The sequence below is a fragment of the Lagopus leucura genome, unplaced genomic scaffold (assembly GCF_019238085.1).
Source record: "Lagopus leucura isolate 7727_CA_CO unplaced genomic scaffold, USGS_WTPT01 Super-Scaffold_100009, whole genome shotgun sequence".
NCBI lineage: Eukaryota > Metazoa > Chordata > Aves > Galliformes > Phasianidae > Lagopus > Lagopus leucura.
In genome coordinates this window covers 25,012,794-25,026,695 of record NW_024962266.1, presented here as the reverse complement: position 1 = coordinate 25,026,695, position 13,902 = coordinate 25,012,794, and the positions used below count along the sequence as shown (strand labels likewise).

Genomic DNA, 13,902 nt, shown 5'->3' with positions numbered 1-13,902 from the left:
TCTCTTGCATTTTATTGACCCAGGCACAGAAGCTGCTTTTTGGCACAGATGACTTGCTCAGTTCACGCTTGACAATGGGGAATTGTAGTGGCTGTTCCCTTAAGAAATCATCCAAGATTGGGACTTATTTGTGCACCATTGCTTGCATCAATTAACAGCACAATCTTTTTGTTATGAAAATGCAAACATTAGTAGCCTAAGGAGCCTTGTAAATGCAAATATAAAACTTTAATTTCAGTAACTCCCACTTTCCCTTCAAGTATAATAAAGGCTCCTTTTTTTTTTTTCATTTACTGTTACAATGACAGGTCTTTATAATAATAATAATAACATTATTATTATTATTATTCCTCTTCACTTTAAAATTGAGTTTAACCCAAGGGATTTCAATAGGGATCGTTTTCCATCAGCAGATCTGGGGTGGCTGCAGCCAGTGCTGGGAGCTCTGAGCTCCTTGGGGCAGGTTGGTGCTGACCATGGGGAGGGGAGCAGGGCTGGGCATTGGGGCCAACCCTGAGCAGGGCATAATTCCCACGTGAGGATTCTTTCCATTCGCTCCAGGCAGCTGGAGAGCCTAAATTTGGCACCCATGTTTCTGCTGCAGGAATGAGAAGGAGAGAGAGACCTTGAGACATGCCCTTGGCCAGGGCTACATTTTGGTGATCATTGCCACAGGGAATGATTTGGGGTACAAAACTGATGGTTTTACTGTGAGGTGGCACGAAAGAGAGAGCTGCCTTCTCGAGAGCAATGTGGGAGATGGCACCTGATGGCACCGTGATGAAAGAATTGGACAAAAACCCAAGGTCTGCTTTGCCCTTTCTATTTTACACCGCACATATACAAGTAAAATATTAAAACAGCCTCTTTGCTTTCTTCCTCCCATGTTGGCCCAAATGTGCCCGGGAATGTGTCTAAACAGATTCCTGGAAAACCTGCCCTCAGCAAGGTTCAGCTTGCAGCTCCTCAGGTTCCCCAGCATGCAAAGGGGAACTATGTGGCAAAAGGAGAAGAGGTCAGATGCTGACCTGAACCTTGGGTACCCACAGGCTTTACCAACTGTCTCTGCATCCCTGCTTGGAGCTGGCAAAACGGCCAACCCACCTCCAGCTGAGGTTCATGGAAAACACATTATTAGCATCTTTGGCAATTTCTAATTAGACTAAAGGGGCAATTAGCCAAGGTATCATCCCTCACCTTGCTTCTAGCATTCTCATTACCCTTGTTTCACAAAGGTAGTGCTGCTGCTGCAGGGGGACGAGGCTGCTATAACTCAGTGGTGGTACTCAGCCTTCACCAAACAATCCAGTGATGGTTGGATTAGTCTTTAGCAACCTTTTTCCAACCTTAATGATTCCATGATCCTTCAGCCCCAACAGGCCTTGTGATGGGCATTGGGGTCCCTGGTGCTTCATCCCCTGCAAAAGGATCTCAGCACACGGAGCAGAGCTGAAGGACAGGGGGAAAGCAAGAAAAAGAAGGAAAAAAAAAGTTATTTGCCACCACTTTGTGCCATAATCACCTTTTGAGTCCTCCCTTGCAGAGCTGGTTGTTTTTCCTTCCCCCTCTCCCTCCTATTGCGCTTTTCCGCTCCACAGACGCTAGAGGCTCCCTCCTTCCTTCGGCTCCGCGAAAAACTTTTAGCTCCCGACTCTCTCTCTCTCCTTCTTTTATTTTTTTAAAAACTTCCCTCAGGAAAAAAATGTGGACTTAATTATCTATGTAAAATGTCAGATGTAGGGAAGCAGGAAAGGGGCCGTGCTTACTTGGATATCCCATCCGAGGCGAAGTGACTGGGTTTTGTTGGGTTGGGTTTTTTGTTTTTTTTTTCCCCTTTTTTTTCCTTTTTTTTTTTTTTTTTTTTTTGCTAAGGGGTGGAAAGGACTTCGCGAAATAAAAGTGCAGCACCAAAGCCAGTGGTTCCCAGAGCGGCCGGGGCGGGCGCGGCGGGAGCCCCCAACGCAGCGCAGCGCAGCGCGGAGCTCACCTGCCCCCGGCAGCGCGCAGCGCTCCGCACCTTCTACCTCCGCGTAACCCATCCGCGCTCCTCTCTATTTTTTATCCCTCCCCTCGACTTTTCCTCCAGGACTTTTTCCACCGCCTTGGGACACCCGCAAAATCTCCCCCTTCCCCTCCCCGCTCCTGGTTGTTGTTTTCTTTTTTATTTGCTGTTGTTGGTTTGGTTTTGGTTGTTTTTTTTTTTTGTTGGTTTTTTTTTTTTTTTTTTGTGTTTTTTTAATCATTTTGGTTTTTTTTTTTTAATTTTTTTTTTTTTTTAAAAATTTTTTTTTTTTTTTTTTTTTCTTCCCTCCCGCGGTGTCGGTGTTGGGAAGACCCCGCCCGCGTTTCTCCTCCCGTGCCCCAGCGGAGAGGCCGGGAGAGCGGGCAGCACCTCCCCGGCTCACCGCGTGCGGGCTCGGCTCGGCGCGGCCCGGCACAGCACGGCACGGCTCGGGCGTTCGCCCCCGATAATGCAGAGCTACAAGTACGACAAGGCGATCGCGCCGGAGAGCAAGAATGGGGGCAGCCCGGCGCTGAACAACAACCCGGCCAAGGGCAGCAGCAAGAAAGTCCTGCTCATCTGCCTCGACTTCCTCTGCCTCGTCATGGGTGAGCTGCCGCGGAGCTGCTCCGTGCCCCTTCTCCCTTCTTTCCTTTCCTCTCCCCGGGTTTCTCGCTTCGGGTCCCGCTGGGGAGAGCCGGACCGCTCCGCTCAGCGAACAAAAGGGGCGCGGAGCGGATCCGAGGACCTTCCCCGCTGGGAGCAGCCCCCCCGCCTCACTGCTTAACGCAAAGAACCCACGGCACAACGCTACTTTTTTCACCTCTTTCTTTCTTTCTTTTTTTTTTTTTTTTTTTTTTTTTTTTCTTTCTGTTTCTCTTTGTATCGTTCTCTTCGTTACTTTTAGTTACTTATCTCTTCCCCCCTCCCCGCCGCTGTTCTCCTCTCGTGCAAAGTAAAGGACGGCTTTGTGGGGGGGTGGGAGGCACAGCCATACGGGCTCGGGGCGCCCCGGGAGCGGCCCCCGGCCCGCGGCTCAGCGCTGCAGCTCCAGGTGGAGGCAGTGCGCTGCGCTCCGCGTTGGGGAAACGGGAACTTTTCCCCTCTCAGCTCCGTCTCCGTGCTGTAGCAGCGGGTCCGGCTTTCCTCGCGCGGTGTCGGTTTAAAGGCTTTGCTTTGAAGCGCTCGCGGGCATCCCCTGATCACAACGGTGGAGTTTCGCTTGCCAGCCCCCTTGGCTTTTGGAAGTGGAACGGCGTGCACGGGAACTGCCAGCAGGCCGTCTCCAAGAGGTGTTTTGCACGCCAAAACATCCACCGTTGGACGCTGGCTGCAATGCTGAATGTTTAATTGACAGATGCAGGCAGGGGAAATCAACCGGCTTCCAACAAAGAGATTAATAGCATGGCAGCACGTGAGTTTAATGCTCCAGACGCCACAGTCTTTAAAACAATTGTTTCTGCTTAGAGGCCGTTTTTTAAGGACTGTCAGTCTGATTTAATCTTTATGTAGTTTATTGATCATCTGGTGTGTATTACGAGGCACTAATATATGAAGAAGAGACGCATGGTTTTCTCTTCATATTCCCACAAGGATAGAGGCCAGCACAGAAAGCTTCATTATTGTCTATCTGGAAGAAAAAAAAAAATTGAAAATATTTGATAGCCTACATATTTCTAGGAGGAAGTTCTTCACCCAGAGGGTGGTGAGGCACTGGAACAGGTTGCCCAAGGAGGTTGTGGATGCCCCATGCCTGGAGGCATCCAAGGTCAGGCTGGATGTGGCTCTGGGCAGCCTTGTCTGGTGATTGGCAACTCTGCATAAAACGGGGGGGGGGGGGAGGTTGAAATGAGGTGATCATTGTGGTCCTTTTCAACCCAGGCCATTCTATGATATACACGTGAAGCTACTGTAAGGAGAAGCACAGCAAGCTTGACTTACATCACTTATTGAAACGGAAGGTTGCATTCCTAGTAAAACAACTGCTAGGAGTCAGAACTTTAAAACTTTTGTTTACCCAAGTTTTCTTGACTTTAGGCATTCCTGGCACACACAAATGCTATTTAAATGGGTAAAGGTTTTTTTGTGTTGTGTTTTTTTTTTTTTTTCCTTTTCCTTCTCCAGACTAAGAGTCTGAAATGAAAAAAGTAATTGCCATGTGTTATTCTACTTGAGATAGTTCTGGTAAACAGAACTTATCAAGCATTACTGGAAGGTATTGTTAGGGAGTAATGTGATACAGCAAAAGCTGTGATTGTTGCTTTGTTTCACGTTACTGCAGGTGGAAATGAGAGAGTAAACACAAGGGTTGTGTTTTGGGGTGAGGAACATTTGAAAGTAAGAGCAGGAATTCAACAGCTGAAGCCAAGAGTTCAAATCTGGCTAATGACACACAGGTGAGGAGCCCTGGTGGGCTGTGATAAGGGTGGTGGTTGTGTGATGGAGAGCCCATGGGCTGTGTTTGAGGATGGGCTGTTCAAATATACCCAGCAGCAGACCTGTTGATGGGTATCTTTGCTTGGGTTGCTGTGACGTCCAGCTGCCCTGCTTGCAGTGGGCTTGGCTTGCTCTTTGCTCTGCATTTTTCTCAGGAAAATGAAGAGTTTGCAGTTTTCCAAGTGCTTGGTTCCCATTTTTCTTCCTTCCTGAGCTTGTCACAAAGAAAACACTTTGGAGGTGAGGGAGGAAAAACAAATGCTCCAGCTGAAGCGTGTAAGAGAAAGGTGGATGGATACTTGCTGGTGGGTATTTACATCTTCAGTAAAGCAATAGAGTTCTAGGTGAGATGATGAGGAGAAGAATTGGGTGAAATGACCTTAAAGAGGTGGATGTACTTGGCAGAGATCTTCTGCTGGTGCATGTACGCATGGCCAGTGGCCTCCTGTGCAGTTCAATTACAACTCTTGAGTGGTTGCCCAAAGACTTTCAGAGTAACAGGGGAAACAGAAGGCTTTTCTCACTCGAGGGCTGCTTTAGGAAATATTAAAACCAGTCATTTGATTTGCAGAGGGCTATGACTCCACTTTGGCTTCTGCTGTAGTTATTCCGCTGTAATTCTGCCCCCCAGATGAGTATTCTGTAGGGAAAAATGGAAAGAATGAGCTATGGCAGAAATGCCTTTGAGAAATGACACATGCTTTTTGTGAGGCAGCAGATGCATACAAACTCTTCTTTGTTTACATACAAATTTAAACAAATTACCCAGGAGACAATCATCATAAACATCTAAGAAAGTCAGAATAAGTAAAGCAGTGCTATCAGGAGCTTCCTTCAGCTGTAATTTGGTGAGAGTGTTAGAAAGATCCACTTTGTCTCTGCTCATTAAGTACAGTGGTTATCTTGATAGCAAATTCATGAGGGGAAGATCTGTATCTTTGCTGCTTGGGGATCACTGGAGTAGCTAGGGAGCCATGGGCAGGAGCTTGTTGCTTTGGTAGCTGACCGTGGATTGGGTTGGCTGAAGATCTGCTGATGGAGACCCCACATTTCCTCTGCATTTCCAGCTCGGGTTGGGCTGGCAGAGAGTTAAGTGTTTCCAAATGCCCCACTCTTAACGAGTGCACTTGGCATGCAAATGTGCCAAGCATCCATATTGGCAAATCTCTGCTTCCTTGTGCCATGAACCAGAGATTTCATCACAGATCCGGTGAACCTCCCCGAAAATTTGTGTCAGAGTTCACCTGGGCAAAAAAGGCATAAAAGGACTGAATGCGCAGGGAGGGAAAATAACTTTCTCCATCTGCTTCCTCCTCTTGGGAGGGCTCTGTTTAGAGAATTAGAGGATGCTTCCTGAGATTGTTAGGGCTGCAGTAGGGCCTGGTTGTGCAGTAGAGTCATCTTGTCCTGTTCATGGCTCGCTGTTCACTTCAGTGCATCTGAAAATGGGGCTGAACCAGCCCTCTGTAAGCCAGAGGAGTTGAGGAGCAACGGGGGAGGTCTGGGGAGCAGCAGAAGCAAGAGGTGTGATGGGGGACCCCACATTCAGTTGGCCATTCTCTGCATGGAGAGCTCAACCAGCCATCCTCTTTCTGCACAGGACAAGGGCCAGGTAAGGATATCCTCCTCCCCTGACCCTTTAGGTGTGGGATGTTTGGAGGCTGTTCCCACGGAAGTAGCATCTGGGGTTAAATGTGCTCTCCTTCTTGGACCTGCTGTTTTCACATGAGGCCAACAGTGAGCAGCCACCTGTGCACTGCTGGTGGCCTGCAGGAGAAGGGTTTCATGCCAGCAGAGGGGAGGGCTGTGTCAGCAAGGCCATAGGGCACGCTGGGGTCTCCAGTAGCTCGTGTTTTTGCAGCTTGCACAGGTATGACAACTCCCAAAACGTCCTGCCCGTGCAATAAAATAGTGGGATTTCATCTGGCTTGCCCCTCTCCTGTGGAAATCAGGTCATATGCATGTCTTTAAGGCTGCTGAGATGTAAACTGCAGGTAACTTGCTGTGGGTCTCATTTTCTGTCTTAAATAGTTTTCTCTTTGTTGCCAATCCCAGTTACTCTGCATAACAAAAGTTCTGCTGCCTTCAGGAGGTTTAGAAGCAGCATATTGATGGGCCTCTTACACCCTCGGTATCTCTTCAGCTTTCACACTCATTTGGCATCTCTTCTGTAGTGAGCTTGATGCTACAATGAACTTTGCGTGTAAATATTTACGCTAGCAGGACCTTGAAATGTTTATGTAAGCGGGGATATAATCTTGTAATTTGGGATAACAGTTTAGGCTACTCTTAACTCTCCCCTCCTGTGTAGAAAATTGTGTTGTCCGGCTTGCAGGAGCAAATAAAAAGATTTGGAGCTCCACCTGAGCCCCTGCTATGCCATCACAAAAATCAGTGCAAACAGGCCTGGCTTTGTCATTTAATTGTAAGGAGTGGGAGGAATTAAAGATGAGGAATGAGGTTAGAGTTCTTTGGGTGCTGTAAAGCTGAATTTGATGAGCTAAGCAACTTTCCTTTGTTTGGGTTGTTTTGTGTTTTTTTTTTTTTGTTGTTGTTGTTGTTGTTTTGTTTTTATGACTGCCCCGCCGTGCAGGGCTCACTGATGTGTAGGTAACATCTCTCCAGACGTGCCTTGGAGAAACTGCTGAATCAACAGTTTCTTATTTTTCATCCGAGGACACAAAGCTATGAGAGCACTAAACCAGCCAGGCAGTCCCAACGCCTCGGTGTTGCCTTCCATGGGCTGGGGAGGACTGGCCCCACACACCGCACGCAAGGAGCTGTGTGGGTGGAGAGCCGTCAGTGTGCTTGGAGCATCCTTAGATCAGGTTTGGTTGTTCATGTTTACATATCACTGATGTTAATCCTGCTAGGATCTCTCTGTGGCAGTGTGCTCCCTGTGAAGCAGCAGGGTTGGCAGCAGCCTTGGAAGCCTTGCTCTGGCAAAGGAAGCCTTGCAGAGGTGGCATCTTGGTGAGGGGTTGTGTGGTGGCATCCCACCGTGCCATGGTTGAGATGCTGAGTGTATGAAAAGATCTTATTCAACCAGCTATCAAAATGGAAGCATGATAGCCATCATCAGTTTTTGCCCCTTTCTTGAGAAACCAAACTAAAAGCCAATGATGGCTGGAAGGAAAGATGAGAAAAATGTTTTTAAACGTCCCCAAAAACATGTTGTGTAGGCTTTATAAAAGCTGGAGGGGGGGGGAAAAAAAAGCACAGCTATCAAGAGGAGGTTATTAGTGACAATTATAGCTGAGGTGTTAATTGCAGAACAAGGAAGTCTATACCTATGGCAGACTGAGTCCTCGGGGGTATGAATCTGCTTACTTTTCTGAGTTGGTGGAATTTGGCCAGGCTGAAGATGTGTCTCCAGGAAAGCAGAACTATGTGCAACTGCTTCATGGCCAGGAGTGCTTTGGATCTTGTGTACTTGCTGCTGAGACAGGAGGAGATGGGATGACAATTACAGCAGATGACACTTGTAATCATATCTGTTTGTAGTGAGCACAGAAAATAATATAAACATCACTCCTAGATCAAACAGATTATTTTTACACCCTTTAAATCTGCATTTAATATGCATGCCTTTCTGAGGCTGTTCTGGTCTGACTTTGTTTGTCTGGATACAGGTTGATGGTGCATCCTCCAGTTGTGTGCGCCTCCATGTGCGGCCCAGAGATGGTTTGCATACCACAGCTGGGGAACCTGTGCTGCATGGGCACTGCCTTGCAAACCAGGGCTCCTCTTCAGCGTGCGCATCTGAGATGGGGAAGCTGTTTGCATGCCTCTGCCTCTGTCTGAAATGAGTTAAAAGGCAGGGGGGATGGGGGGAGAAGCTTAGCCCTGCTGTAGCTTGCTGTGGAGGAGCAGACTCCGTCCTCTCCATTTCATTCATACAATGCTCCTGCTTCATCCATGGTAATCCAGGAGGGACCGTTGTGGTCACCCGGTCTGCCTCTACCATGAACAAGGCCATGCCTGTTGCAGGCAGCGTAGGGAGAGGCAGCAGCCTCCGAGTCCTCCCACCCAGCCTCAACACAGCCATCACTGAAAGCTGCAGCTTCCCCAGCCCCATGCACCCTTGGGGTGGGGGGGAGGGGGTTCATGGCAACCCCTCCCTGTGTGCTTTCCCTCTGGATGCTAGCTAGACTTTGAGGATCAGCGCTGTTTGTTTAGTTTGAATTTCTTCTTTTATTTTGTCCTGTCTTAGGGCCCTGACTGCTGCAGTGGCATTGGTTTTTCAATAGCTCATGTTACGCTTCTCAAAAAAGTGAGTGTGACTTGAGCAAATAATGCCTCAAGAAAGCAGTAAATAAAATAATCCAGTGTTTATGCTGTAATAGTGATGTCTGAAGTCGGTTTTCTGAATCCAGTATTATATTTTTTGGATGGCAGAACTGTGGGATCCCTCATACAGCAGAACCAACAGAGCCCTCGGTTTTGCTCTCTTATGATACTTGCCTTGCAGAAGTGCCATCACCACGATTTTAGCAGGTGAAAAGCTCTGGTGACTGTAGGCAGGGCTTATTGGAGCAGCTGAGGGAAGGTTGTGCTAACGAATCCCTTCTTGCTTTTCAGCTGCGTGCAATGCTTTAGCTGCAGCTGTGGTGTCATGACCAGCAAGAGCTGATTCTCAAGTTAGACCTGAGTAGAAAGAATGCTGCCAAAAAGGAGGAATTTGAAGTGTCTTCATAGCACTTGATGACACAAACCACTGGAGAACCTGTCTTAAGCATAAGTTTGCTGCCAAGGCGATGCATGAAAAAGTTTGAAAATTAGGTAGGTCTGGTGGCTCTCTAATTGTCAAAATCATATAATGATAGAATTGCCAGGGTTGGAAAGGGCCATAATGATCATCTAGTTTCAACCCCCCCAGAAATACCTTTTAACTCTGTACTTTCTAGTTGGTCACGTAAGTGGGCTTGTTTTTCACATGTGTTGAATGTTTACAAGACAGAAGGTTGAAAACTGACTCTCTGCATCGAGTAACTTAATTCCAAGGCTTGTGATGTTCTGAAAATGTCCATACTTTTTATGCCATGTGTTCTTGTACCAGTACTGCCTATAGCTTATGCCTATGTTTGAGGTTGACTTGTCAGAGCATATGGTGTCCTCTGTCAGGAGCTTCTGGGCTGGGCTGCCAGCCAGAGCCCAAAGGAAGCTGCAGCTGGTCTGACAGTGTTGATGATACTACATCAATGGAGAGTATACTTAATCCTGTAGTACCTTCCCATCGTTTTTTATCCCTTGCCCAAAAAAGTCCTGAAAGCTGCACTGACTGCATCATAGAGAAGCTTGGGAGATGCATCCAGTCTTTCTGCTAACACACACAGGTAGGTTTAGCTTGTAGTGCCCAAGAGGTTGAAATAAGACTGCTCAAGTAAAGCTGAGCAAACTCTACCCTTGCCCCGAATGCTGCAGGTAGCTGTGGCATGGAGGTATCCTTTGGGACTGTTTGGGGACAGGCTGCTCTTCTAGAGACTGTTTTCAGCTTTGCTGGCTGGAGGAGCTGAACACAGCACGATGCTTCCTTCCACGAGGTTAAACAGAAAAAGTGAAAGTCCCTGGTTTGTGGTTTTGGGCAGATGTCCCTCTTGACACAAATGATGATCCCTCTGAGGGCTTGCTTCTCCCCACAGTGACAGGGTTGTAGCTGGCTGCCGTGCAGAGGAAGCAACAAGCTGCACTCCCTGTAATTAGCTTTCAACTGGTTTTACTGTAAATTAGTCAGAACGACAGTCATTTTTGAAAGCTTTCACAGCATTGCCTTCATATGATGGTGCATGTGTTGGAGGCAGGCGCCGCAAGCAGGCATTAATTCCACTGCCATTAATTCAGCGCGTGCTTATTCAAAGCTGAGACATCTTTGCATGCCTCAAAATGAACCACTGAATTTGAAAGCTGGTGGTGACAAATGGGGTCTGAGCTTCCTATCTTCCTGACAGTTATTTACCACCTCTGTTCTTGGGCTGGTTTGATGCTCTGCTCTGTGGGCCCAGCCCTGCTCTGCTTTCCCACTGCAGTGGCCGTGGCAACCAATCCTGCACCCCAAGCATTTTGGCACGGGGGATTCTTAAGGGTTTCCGAGGCTTTTTGTTGAGCCCGCTGCTCTTTCAAGTGATCATTTCCAAAGGGTTAGCCAAAAATCTCTCTCAAAACTCTGGTTTGCAGGTCTGTTTAGTGAACACCAGGTGGGTTTATTTTCTGAGTGGTGCTTCTGGGCTATTTTGGATGCTGGCAAGCTGCTGGTAGGCAGTGCATCTCTGAAGTCGATAGCTGTGAATCAATATGCTGCTATCAGGTTCCTCAAGTGGCTCTTTGATCACTGATCGGATGACCCTGGGTTTTAGCAGAGCTTTCTGCTCCTTTCCTTTCCTGAGTTTCTCCCCAGGGCTTCAAAGGCCCAAAGGAGTCATCCTGTACAGAGGTGGGAGCCTGCTGTCTTGGCCAGGGAGATCTGTGCTTCCTGATGCATGGAAGAATGGGAGAGAGCCAGAGTGAAGGCACCCCCAGCCGCCCATAAGGTTTGCTGAGCTACCAGCATGCATCTCAATGACTTCAGGCATTTCCTGGTAATTTCAGCTTCAGGGTCTATGCACTGAGGCTTTGACCCTAAGTGATGCACTGCTGGGGAGAAAGGAGGGCTGTGAGCCCCGAGGCTGGACCAAACCCTGGCCTAATTTACAGGTGTGTGAACCCATCCCCAAAACTTCTACCTCCTTTCCTGTGGGAGCATAGTTGGGTGGCCCGGTTGCATGCTTCCCCCCTGCTGCAGAAAGGGAGGGCTGCAGCCCCTCCTGAAACCAAAGCATTCTATGTTAGGCCTGGCTTTTTTCTTTTTCCCTAGGAAAGCTTGCAGCATCGGTGACAACCCCTTAAAATAATCCTTTCCCCCCCCCCCCCCCCCCCCCCCCTCATAATCCAGAATGGCTTTTTTTCTGCCTTGCACTCCCTGTTTCTTGGCCCTCCCTGCAGCTTTAGCATGCAGCAGTCATTCCGCTGCAGTTCCCACAAAGCAGCAGAAAACCAAGGTAACAGCAACATTTTGAGTGAAGGGGATGAAATGTGGAATAGGTTCAGCGTATTTCTTTGTCATTGTTGGAGTCCTATTCAGTCTGGAGCTGAATAGGAGGCTGATTAGCATGTGGAAGCATTTCTAAAGCACTGGTCTGGGAGGCTTGTTGTATTTTGTTGGGTTTTTTTTTCCTTAAAGGAGAAGTTTTGTGGCATTTGTTTTTCTTACCGAGCTGGCGTGAATCTTTGTGAAACGCCAAACCATGGAAATAGCATTTTAGTGCCTGTTTTGATAAATCACTACATGCGTGGGTACAAAAAAGTTTTCCAGTGCCTAAAACTCCTGCAGGGTGCCGCATTTTTTCAAGTGGTTGGATGAGTGGGATAGAATTTGACCATGGGATGCATCTGGACTGTGGATATAGCATAAGAGACTTTGCTTTTGCTCTCACTGAAGTCATCTGCAGAACTGGACTGGCTTTATGAATGTAGGAATGGGTCTGCAGTCTGAAAATCCACCTGCTTGAATGCTCAGCATTTTGCTTTCATGGGGAAAGATGTAATGCTGAGATGGGTGTATTTTTTTTTTTTTTTTTTTAAAGCTTGCTGTAAGTGAGAAACAACTTTTTGCTAGCAATATTCTTCAGGTATTCTGCATGCGAGGTTTCAGAGAGAGAGGCTTGTTTTCCTTTTGGTGTTGGTGGAGGTTCTTGTATGGAGGGGAATTCTGCTGCACCGTGCCTTGCTTTTTGGCTGAGTGCTGGCACAGTCACCATAACACGGTGCTGGCACACTGGGAGAGCTCTTGGGCGAGTTATGGCCTCTTGCTGCAAGGCCTGGTATGCTTGGCTCCAAGTAACTGGAATTACTGCCTTATAACATGCTGCAGGGCTCCTGTGGGTGCACTGTGTCTCCTCATCCTTGGGGCATAGCAGGATTTTTCAGGCGCTTGCAAACCTCAAGGGAGATGGGGCTGAGATGCACACTGAGCCTGTATGAGTTCAACACAATTCTCCCCTGAAGCTTGCAGACAAAGTGGGCTAATGAAGGAAAATGCTACTAACTTCCCATTGAGAATCTGCTGCAGCTCACTGCTGTGCCTTACTGTAGCCTAATGAAGGCAGATTAAAGCTGTTGTTTAATTAAGGAGAAGTTAGCTCCTCTGGTCACAATTCACGATTAAAGGACCTTTTGAAGTAATTCTGAAATATATTTTTATTTTTTTCCTCCCCTCCTCTCTCCAGTAACGTGAAGGAAGTTTCTACTGCTATACGTGCCCCAACACCGAGGATTTAAATGCTATTACAGGGCCACAAACCTGCTGGCAAATCTGGCCGCTGCCAAGGCATCTGAACATTAAAAAGCCCTGCAGAGGGGTGGGAGGGAGTTCAATCTCAGGATATGCTGATTTGGAAAGGGAATCCAAACAAAGAGGCTTTTCAGCAGAGGCTGAGGCTTGGCTTCTCTCAAGGGCAGTTTGGGCTTGGGGAAGCATCCGGGAGGCAGTGAGCAGTGCGGGAGTGCATGAGCTGGATGCAGCATGGTGTAAGGTTTCCCAGCACAGCACGGTTTTGTGTTACAGGCTGGGGAGCTGCCTGTAAGTGCTCCTCTCTCTTTTTTTCTTTATTTTTTTTTTTCTTTTTCCCCTTTTATTTCTGTTGGAAACAAAAGGGAGATTTAGGCTTTTGAATACTTTCCTTTTATTAAAAATAGTAAAGGTTCATTGCCCTTGCTCTACCTCCCCTGCAGGTTTGGTGACGCCTCTTGCTGGAGAGGGACCTATTTGACCTATTGGTTTTCCTGACCTGGAGAAACCATTTGGGGGGCCAGGCTTTTCATAAGGAACCATCTGGCTGAGATAAGGAGAAAAGAAGTGAGATGGATGCCAAGGTAGCTTGTTCATAACCAAGTAGGGTTTGCATTCACTGGGCTGTCTGCTGACACTGTGCTGAGAGCAGGGTAGACCATGGCCTGTGGAAGCCCTGTCCCACATGATGGCATTTCTGAGTGCCACCATGCTCTCGAGAAATGGGAGGAAAAACAAGGAGGAGGTGCTACCAACCATCTCAACCAACCAGTTGGGTTTTTTTTTATAGGAACCAGATGGTTTCAATAGAGGAGAGCTGAACTTCTTGTGACCCTTCCCCACAGACGCTGTTTGTTGTTTTGGAACTGTGGCCAGGAGAAAACCATGTCCCAGACCCTGCAGTGAGGGTGAGAGCTTGGTGCCTTCTTCTCCCACCCTGTCATGCATGCTCCTTGTTGTCCATTGCTCCCCTGCCTTCAAATTATTCAGGGGAAGCTGATGGCCATGAAAGGCTTGGGGCTTTCCACCAGTTCCCTGCTTAAAGAAATTAGCAAGAATGCAAACTGGAGAAAACCAAAGCATCTAAAAGCAGAGTGTAAGGAAGCAATAAAATGCCAGGCCACGTTTTCCCTTCTAGTTG

The 13,902-nt window shown here is 47.7% G+C and overlaps 1 protein-coding gene across 1 annotated transcript in view; it reads left to right on the top strand.

Moving 5' to 3' along the window:
* Positions 1-2,283: 2,283 nt before the first annotated feature.
* PLPP3 (phospholipid phosphatase 3) overlaps positions 2,284-13,902 on the top strand; it is a 42,949-nt gene continuing 31,330 nt past the window's right edge. Inside the window, exon 1 of the mRNA XM_042873138.1 lies at positions 2,284-2,610. Coding sequence (XP_042729072.1) covers positions 2,472-2,610 — 139 coding nt within the window. The 5' untranslated portion in view covers positions 2,284-2,471. The remainder of the gene's footprint in view (positions 2,611-13,902) is intronic.